The sequence below is a fragment of the Bos indicus genome, chromosome 27 (genome assembly GCF_029378745.1).
Source record: "Bos indicus isolate NIAB-ARS_2022 breed Sahiwal x Tharparkar chromosome 27, NIAB-ARS_B.indTharparkar_mat_pri_1.0, whole genome shotgun sequence".
Taxonomy (NCBI): Eukaryota; Metazoa; Chordata; class Mammalia; order Artiodactyla; family Bovidae; genus Bos; species Bos indicus.
In genome coordinates, this window is record NC_091786.1 from 37,150,501 (window position 1) to 37,178,144 (window position 27,644).

The 27,644-nt window shown below is 53.4% G+C and overlaps 1 protein-coding gene across 3 annotated transcripts in view; it reads left to right on the forward strand.

The window, feature by feature from the left end:
- The first annotated feature begins 3,320 nt into the window (after positions 1-3,320).
- The window catches only part of IKBKB (inhibitor of nuclear factor kappa B kinase subunit beta), a 52,437-nt gene continuing 28,113 nt past the window's right edge, over positions 3,321-27,644 (forward strand). For all 3 annotated transcript variants that reach the window (XM_070781489.1, XM_070781490.1, XM_070781491.1), the window contains exons 1-5: positions 3,321-3,479; positions 4,005-4,127; positions 18,628-18,722; positions 20,371-20,488; positions 23,351-23,420. In XM_070781489.1, the coding sequence (XP_070637590.1) occupies positions 4,023-4,127; positions 18,628-18,722; positions 20,371-20,488; positions 23,351-23,420 (388 nt within the window). In that variant the 5' untranslated portion in view covers positions 3,321-3,479; positions 4,005-4,022. The remainder of the gene's footprint in view (positions 3,480-4,004; positions 4,128-18,627; positions 18,723-20,370; positions 20,489-23,350; positions 23,421-27,644) is intronic.

Here is a 27,644-nt window from a genome sequence, read left to right on the forward strand (position 1 = left end):
GCATATCAATGGATGTCTCATTAAGTTTCTCAGGGACAGTGATTTTCTGAGGACAGGATTAAAAGGAAATCTTTTGTGATGTCGCACAGAAAACAGACTCTACATAGGGCCCAGCAACCATAGGAGTTCAAATTTTACTTATGAAAATAAATTTATTTTTAAAATTGATTTATTAAAGAAACATATTGCACTGAAAACATGTCAGGCACTATTCTAAGTGTTTTACAACTATTTACTCATGTTCCTTTCTCTTTCTGCTTTGAGGTCAAGTGTGGTGTTTAGTAGAGGCTATAGCTTAAATGAAGAAACTCTGAGCATCCTGGCACATCTGCGTCAACCCTGGTGGCACTGACCCCTCTGCTTGTGTTGATGTCTGTTCCTAAGCGTTAACTTCAGACTCAGGCTGTGTTCAGGTCAGAGTTCCTCTGTCAGGCACGGCTTTTACCATCTCATCATCTGTCCTTCATAACAAGCTCCCCAGCCCCTCCCATCTCTGACTTGTGCCCTCTGTTGCTTTCAGGCTGAACCACATAAAACTGCTAATCTTTGTTGCTGACGTTTCAACTGGTTTCGTTTCATTTTTAAAAAATGATAATTTCATGCAATTCAACCTTATGCTGTCTACATTTTTAAAAATCGAGGTACAGTTGATCTGGGGGCTTCCCAGTGGCTCAGCAGTGAAGAATCTTCCTGCAATGCAGGAGCCACGGGAAACGTAGGTTTGATCCCTGGCTCTGAAAGATGCCCTGGAGGAGGGCATGGCAATCCACTCCAGTATTCTTGCCTGGAGAATCCCATGGACAGAGGAGCCTGGCGGGGTACAGTCCATGGGGGCACAAAGAGTCAGACATGACAGAAGCAACTTAGCACCAAGCACCATAGTTGATTTACAATATTAGTTTCAGGTACACAACATAGTGATTCAAGACTTTTACAGCTTATCCCCTAGCTCAGTTGGTGAAGAATCCACCTGTACGGCAGGAGACCCTGGTTTGATTCCTGGGTCAGGAAGATCCACTGGAGAAAGGATAGGCTACCCACTCCGGTATTCTTGAGCTTCCCTTTGTGGCTCAGCTGGTAAAGAATCTGCGGGCAATGTGGGAGACCTAGATTCGATCCCTGGGTTGGGAAGATCCCCTGGAGAAGGGAAAGGCTACCCACTCCAGTATTCTGGCCTGGAGAATCCCATGGACTGTATAGTCCACGGGGTCACTGAGAGTCGGACATGACTGACTTTCACTTTTTTCATAGTTATTACAAAATATTAGATATATTCCCCATGCTATACAGTGTATCCTCATAACTTATTTATCCTCTACATAGTAGTTTGTTAATTCTACCCCTATCATGTCCCTCCCGTCTTCCTCCTTCCTACTGCTAAACACGAGTTGTTCTCTGTATCTGTGATTCTGCTGTTTTTTGTTATATTCACTAGTTTGTTGTATTTTTTTAGATTCCTCATATAAGTGATATACTCTATTTGCCTTTCTCTGATGTATTTCACTAAGCATAACGCACTCCAAGTGCATCCATCAATGTTGCCTACATTTTAAAGAGCAACGGGCTGCTTAGAGTGGTCGAGTAACTTGAAGTATCTAAAGTCTTTGGGTACCTGAGTACCTAAAGTCCCAGAGGTAGTCAACAGCAGTACCTGGATTTAAAATCCTTCTGAACTTACTAGTATGCTACTTGTAGCTACGTATTAAAACCTTGCACTCAAAAACAGCTGCTGGGGTTTGAACATCAGATCATTATCCACTTAAAAGCCTGTGACTTTGAGATGAAGACTTTCTCTCTGGGCTTCAGTCTTCTCATCTGTAAAGCGGAGATAATAATAATACAGTACTGTTCAATTTGTAGGGTGGCCTTGAGGACTGGATGAGGAAACGTAAGTACAGATTTAGTGTTGGGCACTTACAAAGGTTGGTCTAGTCAAGATTATCGGAGAAGGCAATGGCACCCCACTCCAGTCCTCTTGCCTGGCAAATCCCATGGACCGAGGAGCCTGGTAGGCTACAGTCCATAGGGTTGCTAGGAGATGGACATGACTGAGCGACTTCACTTTCACTTTTCACTTTCATGCATTGGAGAAGGAAATGGCAACCTACTCCAGTGTTCTTGCCTGGAGAATCCCAGGGACAGGGGATCCTGGTGGGCCACCGTCTCTGGGGTTGCACAGAGTCAGACAGGACTGAAGTGACTTAGCAGTAGCAGCAGCAGCAGTCAAGACTATGGTTTTTCCAGTAGTCATGTATGGATGTGAGAGTTGGACCATAAAGAAAGCTGAGCACTGAAGAATTGATGCTTTTGAACTGTGGTGTTGGAGAAGACTCTTCAGAGTCCCTTGGACTACAAGGAGATCCAACCAGTTCATCCTAAAGGAGATCAGTCCTGAATATTCATTGGAAGGACTGATGGTTGAAGCTGAAGCTCCAATACTTTGGCCACCTGATGTGAAGAACTGACTCACTGGAAAAGACCCAGATGCTGGGAAAGATTGAAGGCAGGAGGAGAAGGGGATGACAGAAGATGAGATGGGTGGATGGCATCACTGACTCGATGGAAGTGAGTTTGAGCAAGCTCCGGGAATTGGTGATGAACAGGGAAGTCTAGCGTCCTGCAGTCCATGGGGTCACAGAGTTGGACACGACTGAACTGAACTGACTTATTAAGCACTCTATCACTCTGTAAAGTGAGCTATTATCTTCCGATTGCCTTTGATACTTTATCCCTGCTTGAGTAATAATACACACACACACACAATCTTTGTCTGCTAATATGTTGCCCCCGAACTGAGAAACTCAATAATAAACTCAAATCATGATGCCAAGGAGGTAGGAGATGAAGGATTAACAGGCTGAGAGCTAGTCTCACAATTTCCGCCCGTTACTGGGGCTGAACCTGTAGTTTCGAGTTACAGTATTAGATTCTCTCCTCTTCTTCTTAATTTTTTTTTAAGGGGGAAGAGGAGGTTGTCACGCCTAGGGACTACAGGTGTGATTTATCATTCTCGATCTGAGCCCAGGAGTTTCCAGACCAGGTGAGGGATAACAGCCGGAAAAGTTAGAGGCCCAGGGTAATTCTTGTAAACCGTCCCTAAATCCATCCTGGGGGGGGAGCGGGGAGCGGGGTGGGGGGGGAGGAGCGGGAAATTCCCCTACTTCAAAGTCTAGGAAGCCTGGTCAGGCTGACCCCGGGGCGGGGGTGGGGGGCAGGTGAGGAAATCCCCATCTTCCCCGTCTCAGAAAGCGCTCAGGTAGAAGTCGCACGTCTAAAGCGCACGGGGCCGTTTTCCCCAGGGTTGGTCACAGGGCGAGGGGGGCGTTGGGGAAGTCTGGGCCGGCGGCCCCTTTAAGGCCGCGACCCACGTGCCCCGTGACGTCAGAGCAGGAAGTGTTTGAGGAAGTGGCGCCTGTCTGGCGGCTCTGAGGGCCCCGCGAGTTCATGTCTTCGGGGCGGCACCCGCGCCCCGCCGCCAGGTGAGTGCCTCGGGCGGGCGCCCCCGGTGTCACCCGCCCCCCCGTCTCCGAGGCTCCCAGAGACGCGCGTGACCGGCCCCGAGTCCGGGGCTTCCCGGGCGCGGAGGGCTGGGAGGCCCCGGCGGGGTGGTGCCGGGCGGGGGCCCGGGACGCGGCGGTGATTCGTCGGGGCCACGGGGGGCTGAGCCGGGAGGCGCCCGAGCGGGGGCGCAGCCCGGGGATCCCCTGGCAGGTCCTGGGCGCGGGGGCGTTCTGTCCTGGGCGGGACCCCCACGCCACCCCCTGCTGCTTCCATACAGTTTCGGGGTGGGGTGGGTGGGGGGCTGCGAAAGACAGGACTTTGCTCCCCAAACGAAAACCAGACCCAGCCACCTGCTTTTATGTACGGAGATGAAAAATCAGTTCCGATTTTTCTTTCCCATCGAAGCGCTGTGGCATCTCTTAACCTTGTCCATCTTCCCACTTTTCCTTAACCATCACCTTTTGTCCCCCCCCCCTCCCCCCCGTCCCCCACATTGTTTGCAGCGTTAGCAGGACTTCAGTATGAGCTGGTCACCTTCCCTGCCAACCCAGACATGTGGGGCCTGGGAAATGAAAGAGCGTCTTGGGACAGGGGGATTTGGGAACGTCATCCGATGGCACAATCAGGTAGGCTCTGTGCTGCTGGGAGGACCCGGGGGCGGGGGAGGGGCCGGCAGGGTTAGAGGGTGCAGACTAAGTCTCACCCCCCACCCACCCTGTGAATGGGGCTCACCTTGGCCCTGGGTGGGCTTCTTGGGAGAGAAAGGGCCTGGGAAGGCAGCCTCAGGTCCCCTAAGCTGACTCTAGGTTAGTGGTCTCCAAGCTTTACTGACTATGTCACCTAAATAAATAGTAAAAAAAAAAAAAAAAAAAAATTTAAGCTTTCAGCTTCAAATATAGATTTTAAAAATTACATATCTTTGCTAACCTAATATTATCACCTACTAATATATTGTGTAGTTGACTCATTGGAAAAGACTGGGATGCTGGGAGGGATTGGGGGCAGGAGGAGAAGGGGATGACAAAGGATGAGATGGCTGGATGGCATCACTGACTTGATGGACATGAGTTTGGGTGAACGCCGGGAGCTGGTAATGGACAGGGAGGCCTGGCGTGCTGCAGTTCAGGGGGTCTTGAAGAGTCGGACGTGACTGAACTGAACTGAACTGAATGTATTAGATGTTATGAAACATGCAAACATGTTTTCACACTTAAGAAAAATCTGAAGTGTGAAAATAATAAAACATTTTTAAATGTTTTAAAAGTTAATTTAAAAAGCATTTTAAATACTTACCAGTTCTGGTGTCTTCCCAGTGTTGTTTGCAATATCTCACAGCGAGAATTATACAGAGGCACACGAAAATGAGAATTATCGTTGAGGATGGTGGGTGAACATGCGCGTTTCAAGTAATTTTTATAATTTTGAATTCTTTGGGCTGATTTTACATCTCATAGATCCTCATTGTTCTCTTAATGTCTTTGACACATGAATTTTTCACCCCACAAGCATTACGGCTTCCATATTCCTGTTTGTCCGTGCACTGAAATTCTCCACAAGAATCTCTTTAAGCCACTCATCCATTTTATGAGAGTCCTTTTATTAAAATCCTGGAATGCAAAGTCAAGTGGGCCTTAGGAAGCATCACTACGAACAAAGCTAGTGGAGGTGATGGAATTCCAGTTGAGCTAAAAGAAGATGCTGTGAAAGTGCTGCACTCAATATGCCAGCAAATTTGGAAAACTCAGCAGTGGCCACAGGGCTGGGAAAAGTCACTTTTCATTCCAATCCCAAAGAAAGGCAATGCCAAAAAATATTCAAACTACTGCAGAACTACACTCATCTCACACGCTAGCAAAATAATGCTCAAAATCCTCCAAGTCAGGCTTCAACAGTACGTGAACCATGAACTTGCAGATGTTCAAGCTGGATTTAGAAAAGGCAGAGGAACCTGAGATCAAATTGCCAACATCCATTGGATCATGGAAAAAGCAAGAGAATTCCAGAAAAACATCTACTTCTGCTTTATTGACTATGCCAAAGCCTTTGACTGTGTGGATCACAATAAACTGTGGAAAATTCTGAAAGAGATGGGAATACCAGACCACCTGACCTGCCTCCTGAGAAATCTGTATGCAGATCAGGAAGCAACAGTTAGAACTGGACATGGAACAGCAGACTAGTTCCGAATCCGGAAGGGAGTACGTCAAGGCTGTATATTGTCACCCTGCTTATTTAACTTATATGCAGAGTACATCATGAGAAACGCTGGGCTGGATGAATCACAAGCTGGAATCAAGATTGCTGGGAGAAATAGCAATAACCTCAGATATGCAAATGACACCACCTTTATGGCAGAAGAACTAAAAAGAAGAACTAAAAAGCCTGTTGATGAAAGTGAGAGAAGAGAGTGAAAAAGTTGCCCTAAAGCCCAGCATTCAGAAAATGAAGATCATGGCATCCTGTCCATCACTTCATGGCAAATAGATGAGGAAACAGCAGAAACAGTGTCAGACTTTATTTTGGGGGGCTTCAAAATCACTGCAGATGGTGACTGCAGCCATGATATTAAAAGATGCTTGCTCCTTGGAAGAAAAGTTATGACCAACCTAGACAGCATATTCAAAAGCAGAGACATTACTTTGCCAACAAAGGTCCGTCTAGTCAAAGCTATGGTTTTTCCAGTAGCCATGTATGGATATGAGAGTTGGACCATAAAGAAAGCTGAGCGCCAAAGAACTGATGTTTTTGGACCGGGTGTTGGAGAAGACTCTTCAGAGTCCCTTGGACTTCAAGGAGATCCAACCAGTCCATCCTAAAGGAGATCAGTCCTGAATGTTCATTGGAAGGACCGATCCTGAAGCTGAAATTCCAATACTTTGGCCACCTGATGCGAAGAACTGACTCATTGGAAAAGACCCTTATGCTGGGAAAGATTGAAGGCAGGAGGACAAGGGGATACCAGAGGATGAGATGGTTGGATGGCATCACCGACTCAATGGACATGACTTTGAGTAAACTCTGGGAGTTGGTGATGGACAGGGAACCCTGGCATGCTGCAGTCCATGGGGTTGCAAAGAGTTGGGCACGACTGAGTGGCTGAACTGAACGTATTAAAATTGGATGATACTGTCCGTAATTCTACGTAAGTGGGGCGCTCGGAGCCTCCGGCCTGTCCCCACCAGCTCCTGTCCGCCCCTGATGGTGGAAACCCCATTGTCCTCGGGATCCCCCGAGTGTTAGAAGTGGCGCGCGACCTGACAGATCCTCTGAGCATGGTGCTGCATGGTTAATAGCAGGAAAGCTTCATTTCCTGTGTGTTTTTTTTGGATTCCTGTTTTGAGTAACCCCTGCCTATACCCAGTTTGGAGATCTCTGCTCGGGGGAACCCTCACTTACCCTATAGCTAATACTAGCTTCTTGACCCAAAATTCAGACATACTGAAGCCCTTGAGGGAAGGTACCCACTTTTTAATGAAGGGTCTCCAGCATCTTTCTGGACTTGAAGAGATGGTGGATTCCCAGGAGCCTGGCTGCAGCCAGCAGGGAGAGTCATCCCGGCCTCCGGCCAGTCACAGCAGAGATCATCTCAGACCCCCAGCCTCCCCTATCAGCTGGAAGACGTGGAGCTCTGAATGGGTGGAGCGGCTCCCAGTGAGTGGAGCGACCCCTGGAGGAGCGTGGGGGCCAGAGGACAGTCCTGCAGGCGGTAGTTACTCAAAGTCACCCGGGAAACTCTTGATTCCAGCAAACCCCGTGGCTGGGGTGCAAGCGGGGTGCAACAGAGCCCTGGCATCAGGACGGAAGAGCTAGCTCCTTCCCCAGTTCAGTTCAGTCACTCAGTCGTGTCCGACTCTTTGTGACCCCATGGACTGCAGCACACCGGGCCTCCCTGTCCATCACCAACTCCCGGAGCTCAGCTCCTTGCTCAGCCCCACACAGACCTGGGCCGGGGCCTTCAGAGTCTTGGCTCCAGCCCGCATCCCGCTGCAGCCACATCTCAGCTTCCTTGAGAGAGAGTTCTGTCAGGATGGGCCACTGTCTGCTGTCTCCACCCCCGGGGGCCCCTATGTGCTCTCTGGGCTTGGGATACAGTTGTCAGATGGAGGCTGTTTTTGGCTTTCTAGCTGTGAGCCCGAGAGAGAGAGAATGTGTGTGTTTGTGTCTTCTATTTCAAGTTTCTTCTCCTGTTCAAAAACCTTATTTAACAAAAAAGCCGAAAGCCAAGCTCTCCTTCTGCCATCTGGGGCCCCTGCCCTCCCTGCCTCTGCCCTCTGGGCTCCAGCAGGTCAGTCAGCGAGGCCCACCCGGTGGAGTCTGGGGTCAGTTCTCCCTGAGCTCCTCAGCCTCCCTCGCAGCCCGTGTGTCTGCAGAGGAGGGCTCTCGTCAGCCCGGACCCTGTCTGCCTTTGGGCCTCTTCCAGTTCCCTCACGGAAACTCTATGTTGTGTGTGTATTGGGTGCCCAAGAGTCAGCCACTGTTTGATGAAGGCCTTTTTGGAAAAAGGAAAGCACCGCTAATCAAGTATTATAAATGTAAGCTCCCAACTATGGTCATCACAGCCTAGGAGAGGGACCCCAGGGCGCTGAGACCTTACACTGGGGGTCTGGAAGGCTGCCCCGGGGGGCATCGCCAGGCAGGAGGAACAAGGAACCTGAGGGTTGGTGGGCGCTGGCCAGGTGGGGAGAGTGGGAAGAGGGTCCAGGCTGAGGGGCAGCCTGTTCAGAGCCCCTGCCAAGGGTGGGCCTTGGCCAGCGGGTGTGAGCGAGTGGGCTGACAGGGGAGCTGGGTGCAAGGGAAGCTAATGTGCAGAAGGTGGGCGCTGCTGCCGGGAGCCCTGCTTTGGGTAGGGGGGACCCATGGGAAGGGGCCCAGGCAGTGCTGGGCGGGGCAGTCAGCTCTCCCCAAAGACGTCCTGATTTCTACAGGGTAACAACTCCCACCTGGCTTATTTCAAACCACTGGCAGCTTGACCACCTTTCTCACCAAATTCCTGGATATTAGCCATCAGCTCTTGGGATGTGGTACTGGGACCCCGCTGGCCCTGCCTCATCCACTGGAGAGACCAGTTATGAGGTTTCTGGAGTACTCCACGCGTGAGACTGGACGGGGCTGATGGTTGTGGAGGCAGGCAGATTTAAGAGCTGTTTTCACGGTGACAAGCGGCAGGAGGTAGGGGTGGGGTGGACGTGAGGGGCTGGGGGGAGGCATCCAGCGTTTGCTGGTGTGTGGTGAGCACTTGGCCGTGACCTGGCTTAGTCCAGGAAGTGGTCCAGGTCCCCCCAGGCTACTCCCCCCTTTCAGGGAAATCCCTGGGCTGCTCTGGGTACGCAGGGGAGGGTCTTTCATCAGCGTCCACGATCAGAACATGAGCGGTGTGTTCTCTGGGAGACCCCCTTGCGTTCCGAGCCTCTGGAGGAAGGCACCCAGGAGAGGGGTGGCTATGTAACTCCAGTCGGGCAGAGTCACGGATTCTACTGGACGTGACAGCCATGCATGTTTTCCTAACACTCCACGTGCCTTGTCCATAAGAGAGAATACTTCTGCTTCCTCAGAGGAGGAGTCACATGAGAGAGCCCAAGCATCGGCACCCTCATTCGGATGAAAGACACCTAATGATCAGACCCACGTTTGTGGAAAAAGCACTGCACGCCCGCATGGGTGAGACATTTCACCTGCTTTGTCTCCAGTCTGCACGGCAGCCCCCAGCAGGAGTACTGTTGTTCTTACTCCCATTTCGTATCCAAGGAAACTGAATTGTAGGGAGGTTAACCCCTTCCCAGAGAGGCTGAGCTAGTAGGTAAAGGAGCCGGAATCTTCTGGACCTGTTCCTCTTTGAATCCCAGCCTCACGCCTCGTCCACTGGCTTGTGGCTTCTCCAAGGTGGGGATCCAAGGTCAGGGACACTCCCGGGAAAGCTCAGTTTTGTCCACCATCAGTCTAAACTGTTTTGAAGCACTATAGTGAAAACCCGCACTTTGGAAGACAAAATATGTAGGTCTTCCTTGCTAAGCAGAGACGCCAAAAATGAGTATCTCCGAGGGAGGAAGGGCAGTGGAACAAATGACCCCACCCGCCTCCCTGAGTGTTTTTTGCTTTTCTTACCAAGCGTGGGCTTCGACAGTCCCTGCTGTGTGGATACTCTCTTAAATCTTCAGCTCAAGTACTGTCTAGAAGGGCTGGCATTTTCAACAGGATGTTTTGTTAGACACAAAGGGAGAAGGAGAAGATGAGGTGACCTCAGTGACCTCAGCTGCAACCCCTTCCAGGACTGAGAGCTTGCATCACACAGACCCGGGCTTGGGTCCCAGCTATGGTGTGGGCAGCTTTGGGGCTTTGCGCCACAGCCTCCCACGTGGATTTGGAAGAAGCTAACCTCACCAGATGGTCAACACCGAAATCAGATTGATTATATTCTTTGCAGCCAAAGATGGAGAAGCTCTATACTGTCAACAAAAACAAGACCAGGAGCTGACTGTGGCTCAGATCATGAACTCCTTATTACCAAATTCAGACTTAAATTGAAGAAAGTAGGGAAAACCACTAGACCATTCGGGTATGACCTAAATCAAATCCCTTATGATTATACAGTGGAAGTGAGGAATAGATTTAAGGGCCTAGATCTGATAGGTAGAGTGCCTGATGAACTATGGAATGAGGTTCGTGACATTGTACAGGAGACAGGGATCAAGACCATCCCCATGGAAAAGAAATGCAAAAAAGCAAAATGGCTGTCTGGGGAGGCCTTACAAATAGCTGTGAAAAGAAGAGAAGGGAAAAGCAAAGGAGAAAAGGAAAGATATGAGCATCTGAATGCAGAGTTCCAAAGAATAGCAAGAAGAGATAAGAAAGCCTTCCTCGGCGATCAATGCAAAGAAATAGAGGAAAACAACAGAATGGGAAAGACTAGAGATCTCTTCAAGAAAATTAGAGATACCAAAGGAACATTTCATGCAAAGATGGGCTCGGTAAAGGACAGAAATGGTATGGACCTAACAGAAGCAGAAGATACCAAGAAGAGGTGGCAAGAATACACAGAAGAACTGTACAAAAAAGATCTTCACGTCCTAGATAATCACGATGGTGTGATCACTGACCTAGAGCCAGACATCCTGGAATGTGAAGTCAAGTGGGCCTTAGAAAGCATCACTACAAACAAAGCTAGTGGAGGTGATGGAATTCCAGTTGAGCTCTTTCAAATACTGAAAGATGATGCTGTGAAAGTGCTGCACTCAATATGCCAGCAAATTTGGAAAACTCAGCAGTGGCCACAGGACTGGAAAAGGTCAGTTTTCATTCCGATCCCAAAGAAAGGCAATGCCAAAGAATGCTCAAACTACCGCACAATTGTACTCATCTCATATGCTAGTAAAGTAATGCTCAAAATTCTCCAAGCCAGGCTTCAGCAATATGTGAACCGTGAACTTCCTGATGTTCAAGCTGGTTTTAGAAAAGGCAGAGGAACCTGAGATCAAATTGCCAACGTCCGCTGGATCATGGAAAAAGCAAGAGAGTTCCAGAAAAACATCTATTTCTGCTTTATTGACTATGCCAAAGCCTTTGGCTGTGTGGATCACAATAAACTGTGGAAAATTCTGAAAGAGATGGGAATACCAGACCACCTGATCTGCCTCTTGAGAAATCTGTATGCAGGTCAGGAAGCAACAGTTAGAACTGGACATGGAACAACAGACTGGTTCCAAATAGGAAAAGGAGTACGTCAAGGCTGTATATTGTCACCCTGTTTATTTAACTTACATGCAGAGTACATCCTGAGAAACGCTGGACTGGAAGAAACACAAGCTGGAATCAAGATTACTGGGAGAAATATCAATAACCTCAGATATGCAGATGACACACCCTTATGGCAGAAAGTGAAGAAGAACTAAAAAGCCTCTTGATGAAAGTGAAAGTGGAGAGTGAAAACGTTGGCTTAAAGCTCAACATTCAGAAAATGAAGATCATAGCTCCGGTCCGATCACTTCATGGGAAATAGATGGGGAAACAATGGAAACAGTGTCAGACTTTATTTTTTTGGGCTCCAAAATCACTGCAGATGGTGACTGCAGCCATGAAATTAAAAGATGCTTACTCCTTGGAAGGAAAGTTATGTCCAACCTAGATAGCATATTCAGAAGCAGAGACATTACTTTGCCGACAAAGGTCCGTCTAGTCAAGGCTATGGTTTTTCCTGTGGTCATGTATGGGTGTGAGAGTTGGACTGTGAAGAAGGCTGTGTGCCGAAGAATTGATGCTTTTGAACTGTGGTGCTGGAGAAGACTCTTGAGAGTCCCTTGGACTGCAAGGAGATCCAACCAGTCCATTCTGAAGGAGATCAGCCCTGGGATTTCTTTGGAAGGAATGATGCTGAAGCTGAAACTCCAGTACTTTGGCCACCTCATTCGAAGAGTTGACTCACTGGAAAAGACTCTGATGCTGGGAGGGATTGGGGGCAGGAGGAGAAGGGGACGACAGAGGATGAGATGGCTGGATGGCGTCACTGACTCAATGGACATGAGTCTGAGTGAACTCCAGGAATTGGTGATGGACAGGGAGGCCTGGCATGCTGCGATTCATGGGGTTGCAAAGAGTCGGACCCGACTGAGCGACTGAACTGAACTGAAGATGCTGATCCCTTCTGCTGTCAGTCTGTCTGGGCTGAAAGCCTCCAGAGCGCCTTGCAGATATAAGCACTGGCATCCTGGGTCTTGGACGAGTGAGACGCCCCAGGGCGCCTTGCTAATGTCACATCCTCCGCGCTGTGATGGAGAAGGCTGGAAAGTGCTGCCTGATCCCTGTGGACACACTGGTCACCGCTCGAGAAGTAGGGCCAGCTCTCCCTGTCCCCTCACTGGACGACACTACACTCGCTGTAACCTGTCTGTGTGTCTTCAAATCTTACAGGCTTTGAGCCCTGGACTGAGCCATCAGGGGACCATCTTTTTGATGATCCTGACTTACTATACTCACGCTCTAGTCAAGGAAGTGAAATGACTACTCAGGAATATATCAAATAGGTGTAAATACGAGCACCAGATCGTGCAGAAATCATCATGGCTCCTGTTCAGCGAGGGTGTCATCGCCAGGTGTGATGGGTGCCTTATCCATACCGCTTCCTGCATGCTCAGGTGTGATAGGAGGATCATCAGGCAGGATTTGATGGGAGGTGGGGTATTCCTGCCTGGAGAATCCCGTGGGCAGAGGAGCCTGGCAGGCCACAGTTCATGGGGTCACGCAGAGCTGGACGCACCTGAAGGTCCTTGGCACAGAGCGCGGGTTGCACGGAGTGTTAGGGGGCAGGGGTGGCAGGTGGCTTGGGGAGAGGAAGTAGGAACATGCTCCAAGCCCCCGAGGGCCCCACACTCCGTCTCATTTGACCGACAGCACCAGAAAAGGTATGGTCACCCCCACCTTGTGGATAAAGACCCAGAGGCTTAGGTGATGAGCTCGAGGTCACACATTCACCAGGTGAGGCGTGAGGGATCACCGGTGATCTGACCTGCTTCCTCCCGAGCTCCTGTGGGTGGGTCTGGAGGCGAAGGGAGTGGGCGGGGTCAGCCAGCTGACCTCAGCCTTCTGACTCTGGGCCCTCCTTCCAGAAACACTCATCTGGGAGGGAGGATCCGAGAAGGAACACGGAAGGTGTTTCCAGCCCCCCTCTTAGACCACAGAGGCCTGTTGAGTGGTTGCTTTGGTAACAGGAGGTGACTTCATGACCTGAGGGTGTGGACAGACCCCTTGGCTTCCTGTTCGTGGCCCTCCAGCCATTAGAAAAAGGCTACCAGGGAGGCCAGCGGCTCCTTCAGAGGCTGGCCTTCAGCTCGCTTCTCCTGTAGTGCCATCCAGGGGTCCCAGGAGTCTGGGGGAGCCTGTCCCCGCAAGCTGCCCCCACTTTGGAGTACACTCACCTTTGTTCACAAAAGGCGAAAAGATCGCAGAGACTTGAAGGACCTTCGTAATCAGCTGCCTTCAATGGAGACACCATCCTAGGCCCCTTTCTCCATTTTCTCCAGATACACCGCTTTTAAATTTTGTCCCAACTTCCTAGGAGTTGGGTACTGAGATGGTTTGGGCCAAGTCTGGGATTCCAGAGAACTGAGCCGAGACTGGGAGGTTCCAGGCCAAATAGAGTCAGTCGTCCATGCCCTGGTGTGTCATTGCAGCTTGGGGACAGACACCCCCAGAGTTTAAAAACCATCTTCACAGTCTGTTCATGATTAATTGAATTTTGCTTTCCAGAGAAAGTATGTGTTTAGCTACAGAAGGTCCTTCTACCTGGGTTTCTGTTTCAAGTGAAAGATTAATCGTGGAAAGACGGGAATGTTTTAGAGTGCTTCCTAGAGGGTCGCAGGGTAAGAGGTGTCTGTGTGGGACCCTCAGGCTTGGGAAGGCAGGGTTTCCCCTGGCACCGCAGGACCAGGCTGAGCTGCCCACTCAGTGTTGGGGCCTGTGCCCACTTAACCCCATGGTGTGTTCTGTGTTCGCGTCACAAAATTCACTCTATAGGTTGAGTTTGACTGTTCATCAGTCTTTAACATCAGTCTTCAGTATCAGGGTCTATTAGTGGATTCTGGGATGGGCCAGGTGACGGCTGTGTGTGAGTTCCGGTGTTTGTGTTGGGCAGGACATTACAGCTATCTGCAATCACCCAGTGTATATGCAGATGGATTCTATAAAACATTTCCTAAGGCACGTAACATCTACCCTTTGGGTTTGACTTATCTGTCATTTTTTTTTTTAAGATTCATTTATTTTCTTACTTATTTCGGCTGTGCTGTGTCTTTGCTGCTGCTCGGCCTTTTCTCGTTGCAGCAAGTACGGGCTGCTCTTCATTGCGGTGCCTGGGCTTCTCGTTGCAGTAGCTTTTCTTGTTGCAGAGCACAGGCTCTGGGCACGTGGGCTTCAGTAATTGCGCCTCGTGGGCTCTAGAGCACGGGCTCAGTAGTTGCGGTGCACTGGCTTAGTTGCTCCACAGCATGTGGGATCTTGTGGGACCAGGGATCGAACCTGGTGTCCCCTACATTGCAAGGCAGATCCTTAACCACTGGTCCACCAGAGAAGCCCTGTCCGTCATCTTCATGAAGGAAGCGTACTGTTGATGCTCAGGAGAATAGTGACCCCCTCCCCAAATGTCTGCGTCCTAACCCCCTGAGCCTGTGAAGGTTAGGTTGCGCTGCAGAGGGAATCAACGTTGCTCATCAGCTGACCTTAGTTGGGAAGTCATCCTGGACCACCTGGGTGGGCCCAGTGTAACCACAGGGGTCACGGAAAGTGACGAGGGAGACTGGAGAGTCAGTGTCAGCAGTGCACCCACAGAGGCTGCGCTGGTCACTGCTGGCCTGGAGCTGGAGGAAGGGGCCGTGGGCCACAGGTTGCAGGCAGACCCTAGTTTCTAGGGCGGACATGAAGGGCATTCTTCTCTAGGGCCTCTGAAGAGGACATGGCCTGCCAACAGCTTGATTTCAGTCCCGTGAGACCCTCGCCAGACTTCTGAACTGCCAGAACCATCGGGAAGTAAATTGGTGTTGTTTTAAGCCAGCGAGCTGGTGGCAGTTTCTTGTAGCAGTGATAGAAAACGAATGCACTGTCGTGTATATTAAATTAGGTGCAGATTTTTAAACTCGAGGAGACGTTCTGCAGTAACAAACCACGAGTTGCAGTATCTTCTACTGAATGGTTGCTTAAAACAACCGTCCGTCTCAACATCACGTGCTCAGCGGACACTCCTGGCGGCCTGACCTCCCTCTGCAGTGTGGCCATCCATCTCTCATTGCTGGAGCTTGGGTTTCTGCGCGATCCCGCCCACCTACAAACAAGCTTCTAGACACGTATTGGAATGGCTGTTGGTGGAGTTACCAGAGAACTGAGCAAAAAAACGAGTCTGAACCCTAACGGGAAGTGAAACTTGAAAGCAGATTCGAATCACTTTGAGAGCAGGGGATTTGGGAAGTTCACCACGCAGAGGGTGGAAAGTCTCGTGCAATGTAACGCAGTCTGGTTGTTCATCAATGAAACAAATCGTGGCTTCTGGACACACACCCTAACTCTTGAGCAGTGCTAGCTGGATGTCCATCCAAGGTCGCTTGTCCAGCTGTCCTGGTGGGTTCAAGAGCAGCAGAACTGCCAGTTTTTGAAAGAGGTCAGCTCTTCTTCAAGGGCACCTCCGAATCCTGGCCAGAGGTCGGGGTTCTAACCGCGCAGTAAGTGGACAGAGTGGCGGAGCCTGGCCGTCAGCAGCTGCTGCCGTGGGCGGTGCCGGGCAGCGTGGCTCGGAGCAGCCTGGGCCGCCAGAGGTGAGCCTTTGAAATACTGCTGGGCGGGGGCCTGATAACGGCACATCTTGTACGATCCTCTTTATGTGAAGTATCCAGACGGCTAAATCTGTAGAGGCAGCATGTAGATGAGTGCTTGTCTAGGCCTGGGGGTGGAGATTTCTTTGGGAGGTGATGAGTATGTTCTCGTTTAAAATAATTAACTAATTAGTCCCTTGGACTGCGAGGAGATCCAACCAGTCCATCCTAAAGTAAATCAGTCCTGAATGTTCACTGAAAGGACTGATGCTAAAGCTGAAGCTCCAATACTTTGGCCACCTGATGCGAAGAACTGACTCATTGGAAAAGACCCTGATGCTGGGAAAGATTGAAGGCTGGAGGAGAAGGGGACGACAGAAGATGAGATGGTTGGATGGCATCACCAACTCAATGGACATGAGTTTGAGTAAATTCCAGGAGTTGGTGATGGACAGGGAGGCCTGGCGTGCTGCAGTCCTTGGGGTCGCAGAGTCAGACACGACTGAGTGACTGAACTGAAATGAAGATGCTCTGGGTCTTAGCTGCGGGACTGAGATCTTCAGTCTTGGTGTGGTGTGCGGGACCTTTAATTGCAGCATGTAAAGCTGTTAGTTGCGGCATGTGGGGTCTAGACCCCCCGACCGGGGTTCGAACCTTGGCACCCCCACACCACGAGCACCGAGTCCCTGCCCCTGGAGCACCAGGGAGGCCCTGGTGAGCGCGCCCTAAAACGGACTGTGGCTTTGCCACGTTACTCTGAATGTACCCCGGACCATCAGTGTGTGTGCCTTCCATGGCTGAGTTGAATGGCGTGTGAGTGATATCTCAGAGCTATTGAAAGAAAAAAAAAAAAGCATATAAGGTGACTGTGTGACCGAGGCTTAATGACAGCCGTGTGGGGACTTGATAGAAGCCACTTGGGAGAGTGCCCTGGGTGGGGCTGCTGGAAGTATCTGCTTCTGGCCTTGGAGCTGTCACAGTCAAAGGATGCCTCCACCTCATTCCTGAAGCTTTCATTCATGAATGTCGATTTTAGGGACGGGTCTGCTGACCAGCGAGTAATGCGTCCCAGGGGACACTGTCTGTTTCTTGTCTGCGTGCGTGTGTGCTAAGTCGCTTCAGTTGTGTCCAACTCTCTGCGACCCTGTGCGCAGCAGCCCGCCAGCCTCCTCTGTCCGAGTTATTTCCCAGGCAAGAACGCCAGAGTGGGTTGCCATCTCCTCCTCCAGGGGATCTTCCCCACCCAGGGATCGAACCCAAGTCTCTTCCGTCTCCTGCATTGGCAGGTGGGTTCTTTATCACTAGCGCCACCTGGGGAGCCCTGATTCCCATTGTCCTTTTCCTCCCGGGTGGGCCCTTGATCTGCAGGGATCGTGGCTGGATTGGTGGACCTGTGACTCGATGCGTGTCTGCTGCCCTGAGGAAGCATGTGTCCCTGGGGGCCTTGCCACGACCTCGACATGCATCCGTTGAGTCCCAGTTTGGACCGAATGAATTTCTGCACTTATAAGACTTAGGATTCCTCGTAACACACATTTTCATAAACAGAAAAAATGGTCCAGTGGGGCCTCTAGGACACCCATCTTTCGTTTGGGCCCCAGTGGAATTTTGGTACCATTCTGAAGCCTTTTCTTGCTGGATTTCTCCTCTGCCTGCCCTGCAGGTCAGGGCTAGTCCCAGGGCATGTGGGCTCTTAAGGGGGCTCTCACTGCAGGGGCCTGGGGGCCTGGGAAGGGGCGGCTGAGCGCTGACCTCGGTGCTGCCTGGACACCCGGGGGGAGGGAAGAGTTAATCCTCGGGACCCAGGCTGTCTGTCGTTCACAAGAATTGTAGCAATTCCCTCATTCCCATTCATGAAGCTTCCATGGAGGGCACTATGTCAGATATCGCATTAGAGGTTAAACTCCTAAGGATGGACAGGCCTATAGTGTAACAGAGAAAAGAGAAAGTAACCCTGTGACCCTGCAGAAAATAAGTCTTTGGTGAGTAAGTGCTGGGAAGGAGTGCCCTGTTGAGACAGGAGGGCAGGAGCCCCTGCTGTGGGGGACACCCAGGCCTTGTCCCGGAGCAGAGACCAGAGGGCACAGGCTGGGCCAGTGGTCTGACCCTGACTGGGCATTGGAGGCCCGAGGTGGAGTCGCAGGAGGAGGATGGAGAGGTGGGTTAGAGCCCAGCTTCAGAGAGTTTTAAATGCCAGCGGCGCCTGCGTGGGTCTGCCATCAGGAGTGTTGCCCAATGCCTGCTAAGGGCTGGACGCTGCCAGGGGCTCAGCCTTGAGGCACCCCTGAAAGGCAGGTGGATGTCAGTGTTCCCACTTTACAGATAGAGAAACCAAGCCAGAGCCCGTGGTCCACCCAGCATCACAGAGCTGGGAAATGGCTGTGTTGGGATTTGAATCAGCCTGTGTTCCATCTCCTATACTGTGCTTGCCTTCTCTCTGGAGAGAGAGACCCCCCCAGCGAGAGAAACATGAAACCTGGAGCCAGGGCGTTAACTGTTAGGCTGAAGCACAGGGAAGTGCCTTTTGCTTGGGTCCAAGATCAAGTCCGGTGGTACCAGGGTTCAAGGAATGAGGGTTCTCTTGGGCAGAAGTGTTCCAAAGAGGTCTCAAGGGGGAGGTGGGGACAGAGCAAGGCCTGGGTGCAGATGTGGGGTGGATAGAGATGACCAGGGGGCAGGGCCGGGAGGTGGGCTGGAGGGAACTTGGGGCCATCCGTTAAGGGGCACGCTGCCGGCCTTGGGGGCCTGGAGCTGAGCGCGGGCTGTGTTCTGGGCCCGGAGGCGACAGCTGTGGGTTTGACCCTTGGCTGTCTCTAATCGTCCTGTGCATCCTCTGCAGGAGACGGGCGAGCAGATCGCCATCAAGCAGTGCCGGCAAGAGCTCAGTCCCCGGAACCGCGAGCGCTGGTGCCTGGAGATCCAGATCATGAGGAGGTGAGGGCCTGGGCGCCAGCAACCCTGGGGTGGGGGACCTCAGGGCTCAGGGGACACTACAGTGACTCTGGAGGAGGGCCTCAGGATCTGGAGCCGCAGCCCAGCTCTCTGGAAAGAGGCGTGAGGCCCAGCGCTGATACCCTGATAGAGGTGTCAGGGCCCCAGCCAGACTGTCCAGGCCGGTGGCCGCCGGGGCAGCGGCAGTGACAGCCCACGCCCCGGCCCCGCCAAGGGTTCTGAGTGGGCTTCCTTTGTTATATGATATAAAGCAGCCATTACGCTGAGTTTTCTGTCAGGAAAGATCCTTTTTCCCCAGTGTTTCCACTTCTGAGCTGGTAGGTGAGTGTCCCTGCTGTGAACCTTTTGGCAGAGTCTGTTCCTCCAGGGGGCCGGGGTGGGGGAGCTGGGGGGCTGCCCTCCCAGCTGGGAAGGCGCGGAGGAGTTACAGCCCAGCAGGGGCTCCCTCCCGACCCCGGGGAAGGGGGTGTCTTCTTGTGAGATGTGAGCACGTGCACATACACCGCACACTCTACAAGCAGACACACCTTCACACACATGACACACACACATGCCACATGCACAGACATGCCACAAACACACCACCCACACTCCACAGACACAAACCACATACAGACACCCCACACGCACCCCACATGCACACGCACACACACCACACGAGCAGACACAGACACACCACACACACATGCCATACAGACACACACACATGCCACAAACACACACCACCCACACACACCACATACACATACCACACACACCATGAACACACCAACACTCTACACACACACCACGAACCCACCAACACTCCACACACAGATACACACCACACATATGACACACACTGTATACACCGCACACATACACCACACACAAACACACTGCCCACACTCCACACTCAGACACACACCCCACACCCCACACACATAACACACATGCCACATGCACAGACACACCACCCACACTCCACATACAGACACACAAACCACACACAGACACCCCACACACACCCCACACGCACACACACCACACGAGCAGACACAGACACACCACACACACGCTATACACACACACACGCCACAAACACACCACTCACACTCCACATACACACACACAAACCACACACAGATACCCCACACACACCCCACATGCACACGCACACACACACCACAAACACACCACACGAGCAAACACACACAGACACACCACACACACATGCCATACAGACATACACACACGCCACAAACCACCCACACTCCACATATAGACAACACCCCCCACACACCACATACACACACCACACACACATGCCATCCACACACACACCATGAACACACCAACACTCCACACACAGACACACACCCCACACACACCCCATCCCCACGCAGTGGCGTGCTGTCCGCAGTCCCTCCGCTTTCTCTGCTTTAGAACAGTTGGGAAGCGCGGGGGGCGTGCCGTGGGCCTCTGAGGAGAACCAAGCTCCCCGGGCCCTCGCATGACCAGGGCTCATGGCGCAGACCGAGCGCTGCCCTGCCCTCGCCCCTGCACGCTCCAGGCCCCGGCACCTCGAGGCTCTGGGGAGCAGGGGTGAGCCTGGTGTCTGCCCCCCTCACCCGTTCCGCTTCCCCTCTAGGCTGAACCACCCCAATGTGGTGGCCGCCCGGGACGTCCCTGAAGGCATGCAGAGCCTGGCTCCCAACGACCTGCCCCTGCTGGCCATGGAGTACTGCCAGGGCGGGGACCTGCGCAAGGTGAGGCTGCAGGGCCTGGGGCGGGGCCCGGGGCGGGGGGTGCCTGCGCGGGGGCAAGGGGAGGCTGCGGGTGGCCCTGAGCGGGGGCACCCTAGAGGGGCAAGGTGAGGCTGCAGGGCCTGGGGCAGGGGGCACTCGGGGGGGACACGGAGGTCGGGGGGGGGCTTGCTGTGCACTCTCTGGCTGTCCCTCGAGTGATGAGGGAACACCACCCGGTCATGTCCAGGGCAGGGCTGGACCAGCCCCAGACAGACCTTCCTCCCCCAGCACGGCTGTGTCAGCCCTTTGGTGCCCCGTGGCCACCGTCCCTGTGAGCACAGCTTCTCCCAGCCATGGCTGCCCGGGGTCACAGAGCGGGGCAGGAAGGGACTGACTTGGCTCCAGCCAGCCGGGCTGGGACCCAGAGCCGCCACTGACACAGCTTCTGGGCTGTGCTCCCTGCCTGCCTTCCCGCCATGTCCTCACGTCTCTGTATCAGAACACGGGCTGCGGGGTGGGTCCTGGGGGCCTTGTGTGTCCCATCTCGGAAATGGTACCACGACCTGCTCTTACTCATAGCCTGGTGAGCAGCCCTGCGATGCAGGGGAAACAGATGGGATCCCGAGTGAAGGGGGGCACCTCCTGGCCCAGAGGGGCTGGGTGGGGGGCTGGGCCGCCACAGCCGCAGCGGCAGAGCCTGGGGCTCACCTGCGGGTTCCAGCCGTGGGCCCCGCTTCGTCTGTGAGGACAGAAGTGTGAAGACAGAGCACGAAGACCGTGCAGGCTCTGGGCAGAAGGTGGCTTTATATTGCAGAGAGCTTGCCTCTCCGTCCATATCCCCCGACTCCTCCCCCCAGAAGAAGGTGCAGGGTGGCGGGCAGGACAGCCAGCAGGTGCCTCGTGCCCCCTCGGCCATTCCCAGAGCCAGCGCTGCCTGCTTTCCCACTGCTCTCCTGGCCCCTGCCACTGTCCCTCTCCAGAGGGACTTTCCATGAGGCCCATGTGCCCGAGTGGCCGTCTCCCGCCCGAGGGGTGGCCCGTCTGGGGTTGTCAGGGCAGGATATGAGCACAGTTGCTGGCACGGCCCACGAGCAGGGACTGATAACAGAGGCGATACAGGGACTCAACAGAACTTCCATTTTCCTCTTTTATTTTCCTAACCTTTGACAGCCACTGGATTACTAACTGCAGCTATTTAGGGAGATAAAGCCATGTTCCTGTAGCCAAGAGGATACTCCTTGGCGGGCAGCGTGGGCGGTAGGTGGGAGGCAACCAGCTTACGTCAGCGGAGGACCTCCAACGTCATCTCATGGGCAGCGGGGAGCCAGGCCGCTGGGGAAGAGAGTGATACAGACTGGGGCATGATTGACCCGGCCAGGGGTGCCGGGTGGTGCGGCAGAGGTAGGGTGGCGCCCCACAGGGCCTGCATCCACGTGGTCACCAGGGGAGATCAGGGAGGGGGGGCACTGCTGCCCCGGCGCCCAGGGTCCGTCATCTCAGTTCCAAGTGGAGTGGCCTGTCTTTCCCTGCTCCTGAATGTTCAAAATTCACACTCCTGGGCGGGGAGACATGCTTGGCCAATGCGTGCTGCTGCTGCTAAGTCATTTCAGTCGTGTCCGACTCTGCGACCCCATAGACGGCAGCCCACCAGGCTCCCCTGTCCCTGGGATTCTCCAGGCAAGAACAGTGGAGTGGGTTGCCATTTCCTTCTCCAATGCATGAAAGTGAAAAGTGAAAGTGAAGTCGCTCAGTCGTTTCTGACTCTTAGCAACCCCATGGACTGCAGCCTACCAGGCTCCTCTGTCCATGGGATTTTCCAGGCAAGAGTACTGGAGTGGAGTGCCATTGCCTTCTCAGTGGCCAATGCCTGAGTGAATCTAAAAGCCAGAGCTGATCAGAGGAGTGAGGCGCGTGTGCCCGATATTGGAACAACTCATGGACACACGTGGGGGTGGGGGTTACTTCGCATCGGTGCCCCTCTTGTCGGGAAATTGCTTTCTGAAGTCGAGGCTGGCTTCTCGCAGCAGACTGAGACCCTCGATAGGCCACCAGGGCCAGGAGGGCCTGAGCCTCAGGTGGACTCGCGTCCTGGGGCAGCTCCTTCCTGCGGCAGCCTTAGGGGTGGACAGACTCCTGGACCCCTTCGGTCCGGCATCTCACCCGTGAGCTGGGAAGGCCGCCGATGCTGGCCTCAGAGGAGGGCAGGGTGGGATGCAGTGAGATGGGGCAGGAAGGCTCCAGGGAGCACATCCACGTAGGTCTCCATCCGCAAAGAGCTCAAGGGCTATGTGGGCTCTGGGTGCAAGCTAGCTTTGTACCTCCATCCACACCCCCTCACTCCTCCCTAGGGAAGAAGGTGCACAGATTTGGGGCAGCTTTGGGGCTTGGGGGGCAGGACAGCCAGGTGGCACTGTGTCCACGCTCAGCCGTCCCTGGACCCAGCGTCGTGTGCTTCCTGTTGCTCTCCTGGCTCCGTCGTGGTGCTGGCCCGTGGTGAGTGCTTGCCACGTGGCCCCTGCTGTCATCCCCACCCAGGGCAAGGGGAAGGGGTCGGAAGGAGGGATTCAGTGGGTCCTCAGGGCTCTTGGGAGCAGTGGATCAGCAGTGGCTGAGCTCCGGCTGCGCCCATTTCCCCAGGACCGTGGCTCAGGTGAGGCTCCGAGAACGGCTTCAGGGTCGCACACGTGAGCACCTCCAGGAGCTCGCAGGTCTCTTTCCTCCATCCCTGCCCGGGCCCTGCCCCGGCCAGTCCTGCCGCCCAGCGGCCTGCCCGCCCAGGACCCGGGGAGCACTCAGACGGCCTCGGCTGGCGGAGGACCCTGGTGGACAGTGCATTGGTGGCTGGTGACCGCTCTCCTGACGCCTCTCCCCCCTTCTCAACAGTACCTGAACCAGTTTGAGAACTGCTGCGGCCTGCGGGAAGGAGCCATCCTCACCTTGCTGAGCGACATTGGTAAACCCCAGCCCCGGATGTCTGGCCGTGCCCGCCAGGGAGGGGCCTTGAGGGCGCGGAGGGGAGGTGACAGGTCCGCCGGTCTCTGCGGAGGTGGGTTGGCAGGGACAGACGGTGGCGGGGGCTGGTGATGGATCGGTCGACAGGGCCTAGTCAGGCGGGCGCTGAACTCAGATAGATTTCCCTTCCTTCCGGACTAAGTCGTGTGCACAGAAGAGCGAGTTTCCTTTCCCATTAAAGAGCTCCACTCCCAGCTTTCCCGTAACAGCCAGTGATGGAGTTGGTTGTCCTTTGAATGCATCTCATCCCTTGGCAGTGAATTTTTCCACTTCCTCGTTGGTAGTTTTCTTGCTGGCTGAAGCCATAGGAAAAAACGGTGCTCCTTTAAACCCCGTTTAACCCTTGGCGTCCTCTGAGGAGGGTGTTGACGGCCCTCTGAGAAGGCCTGGCTGGCCTGAGCAGCAGGAGCCCGACCTCGGCGTGCAGGGCTCAGATACCACCTCCCCGGCCCTGGCACCTGCTCTTTTGGGGGCAAATCTGCAAGGTTGATGGTGCAAGGTGACAGTCCGAGATCGAGAGTTGAGAGGTACCCAGGGTTCGTCACTCAACGTTTGCCCCCAGTTTGGGGAGCGACACTGTTTTCACCCCTCGCCCACCGCGCCCTCTCGGAAGCTGTGTGTTTTTTGTTTTGGTGTGTTCAGACTTTCTGTTTAGGAAAATACCAAGCATATAGGAAAGTTGGAAGGGCAGTGCAGTGAAGCCCACAGGCTCGTCACCCAGGTTCACCAGTTATTGCCACCTCGCCCCGTCTGTAAAGCCGCGTTGCTGATGCTTGGCCTGGGGGGGTAGGGGGCTTGCAGTGCCCAGGCTTTGGCCTTGCCCCTGCCGCCTCTTCACTCTGGGCGAGAAGGAAGTGAGGGGGAATGGAATGATGACGTGCTTACGGTTAGGATCCGAGCAGTGGGACGTGGAAAATTCCGTCTGTCCTGTGGATGGGGTTCACAGTGAGGACAGGATGACGTGGCACCAGTCGGGGGTTTCTTTTCCAGCTCTGTTGAGGCGTAGTTGACGTTGGACACGTGTGAGTTTCAGATGTGCAGCGTCAGGACGCTGCAGCCGTTTCACGTGACCTGAGTGTGCGTCCATCACCAGCCAGGCTGCTTCAGAGAGGGAGGCGCCCTCTCTGATTCCCTAGAGAGTCCAGTCCTTCAGCCAGTATCCCACCTGCTCCCCGGACCCCTGCCCACGCTGGCCCGTCCGTGCTGTGCATGGATGTTCACCTGTCTTCTGCGCCGGTGGCCACATCAGTTCATTCTCTTGAGTCGAAGGCAGGTTAGAAGGTTGGAGCATGATCTTTTGCTCTTCGTGGACAGCTTTTGTTTCTGGTTAGAGCTTCAAGTCTTTTCTGTATGTTATTTCTTCAAATGTGTTTTCACTTAGTAGGTTGTTTGTGCATTCAGGAAATTGTTGTTATGATAGTCTCTGAGTGATTGTCTCAGGCACACAAAACTGTCTACTCCCTCATGTACATTTAGCATCCTCCAGTGACCCTTACGATATTTACGGAGCCTCTGCGGGTCTCGTTTTTGGTGTGGCTACATGTGTCCAGGTACCACTGCCTCCTGTGGTAGCTTTCTCTTATGTATTCGAAGTGTGTGTGTGTGTAAGTTACACGTAAGTCAGAATAGTGAGGACAGGTAAGCCCTGGGGAAGCTTAAGTGGCTCCATTCTCCTGTCTGTGGATGAGTATCAAAGGTCGTTAGGTCGCTGGTTCCCTGTCTTCCTCTCTGTGGCCCCAAGTTGGAAATAATGAGGCTTTCTCTGAAGTGCTGGTCTGCTAGAATTAAACTCACAAAGGCCAAGACTTTGTCAACGCTGTGTCTCCCACAATTGGAACAGTAGTACCTTGCGTAGCAGCTGCTTTATACATACTTGTCAGTGAATGAAATAAATCCCAAAGGAAATTAGAAGAAGGACCTACTTTTTATTTAAAAGAACAGCTGTTCACATAAGATTAAATGAGCCATCGGGGGTCAGATAGCAGCTCTTGCCGCCTGTTAGCAGCGTGGCCTTCGGCACATTGCTTATTTCCTTTAATGGATCTGTGTTGAGCTGTGCCGGGTCTCCATTGCCGCACTCAGGCTTCCTCTAGCTGCGGCAAGTCAGGACTGTTCCCCGTTGCGATCCGTGGGCTTTCCACTGCAGCATCTTCACTTGTTGCGGAGCACAGGCTCTCGTGTGGACAGGCTTCAGCGGCTGCGGCACTCAGGCTCAGTAACTGTGGCTCACAGGCTTCATTGCCCTGAGGCTCGTGGGATCAAACCCAGGTCCCCTGGATTGGCCGGCAGACTCTTAAGCACTAGGCCATCAGGGAGTCCCCTGTTACTTCTTAAGGGTAGCAGCTTTATTTGCTGAGAGACGGACACATGGCTCGCCTTGTGAGAACCGTCAGGAGGTAGGGCAGTTGCCATGTGCTGGTCCCTCCTGTCCTTCCCCCGGCCCCCCAGCCTCCCCTTTTGGAAAACCTCCGCTGTCCTCAGTTGGGCTGTGACCCAGGGCTGAGGTCCGGTGAGCCGGGCGGGTGGCCGTCTTCCGGGATGTCCCTCCCCGGAAGTGGCCGACCTTGCTCAGACCACCGCCCTTGCCGCCTCCTGGATGCCGTCCGGCCACCTGGCTGGGGGGTTGCTGATAAGCTCAGATTGTCCTTTCAGTCCCTTTTCTGATTTGTGTACGAGATTCATAAAGTTTATTTCTCTTGCACAATGTCGTCACGGAGCCCAAGTTCAAAGGGTTTCTGGGAGTTCCTCCCACATAACTCTTTTGTATTCTGGAACGTTTCCTGAGCCTGTTTTGTTCCAGTTAGTCCCAAGGGCCGACCCACGTCCCTCTGTGGAGCTGCCCAGCTGGCCCCTGCCAGGCTGACCGCAGATATGGCCAGAGCCCACCCCTGCCCCGGGGTGGGTACGTGGCCCTCTCTGGAGGACTCCTTGTTCTTCTTGTTCAGTCTCTCAGTCGTGTTCAACTCTTTGTGACCCCATGGACTGCAGTACGCCAGTCTCTTCTGTCCTTCAGTATCTCCCAGATTTTGCTCAGATTCATGTCCACTGAGTGGGTAATACTATCTAACCACCTCATCCTCTGCCAGCCCCTTCTCATTTGACCTTCAGTCTTTCCCAGCATCAGGGTCTTTTCAAATGAGTCAGTTCTTTGTATCAGGTGGCCAAAGGATTGGAGTTTCAGCTTCAACATCAGTCCTTCCAGTGAACACTCAGGATTGATCTTTAGAATGGACTGGTTGGATCTCCTTGCAGTCCAAGGGACTCTCAAGAGTCTTCTCCAACACCACAGTTCAAAAGCATCAATTCTTTGGTGCTCAGCCTCCTGTACAGTCCAGCTCTCACATCCGTACATGACTACTGGAAACACCATAGCTCTGACTGGCCGGTGACCCCTACTTAGCTTTAACCTCTCCGGTGCCACTTGTCTCCCAGAGATGCCCACACAGAGCAGCATCAGGATGATAGACACAGGCATTTCCCAGGGAGCTTCATGTTGCCCGAGAAGATCTTGCAGAGTGCACATGAGCAAGTGAGCAGACGCCCAGGAAGCCTGTGGGTGAGCCCATTTCCTGCGCCAGGACAGGCGAGCCTGTTAGAACATTGCGCTTATGCTGCTGAGAGGTCTGGAGACAGGTGCTGAGGCAGCTGAAAGTGATCTGTCTTCCACATAAAGCGACCTTAAAATAGCTCAAGGAAGTTGTAACTCAGTGGACTCATTATCCTCTGGAAAACATTGCCATATGTTTCCTTCTGCCGGCTGACAGCAAACTCCTGCTTGCTCTGGAGGCCGGGGTCTCTGCTGCCTCGGGTGTGGACTGCCCACGCCCAGGCCAGCCGGATGGGACAGTAAGCGATCCCTGGGGCCCTCCTGGACCTTGGCTCTGCACCGATCTTGGTTCTCCAGGCGGCCGGGGAGTGGTGGTGACCCACTGCCCTGTCCTTGAGCCTCCAGGGCCCCTGCTCGCTGTCCCGTCTGTGCTTTGCTCTCTGAGTCACTGTCTGTCCCCGTCGAAGCGTCTCCAAGCAGGTGTCCAGTCTGTCCACCTCACAGGACAGGGAGGGTTCCAGAGGGAGCGCAGGGCTTTCGGGACTCAGAGCCCTGGCTTTCTGCTCTGTTTCCTTTCATTGTGGCTTTTCTTGCTTGTTCTGTTGAATACCTACGTTC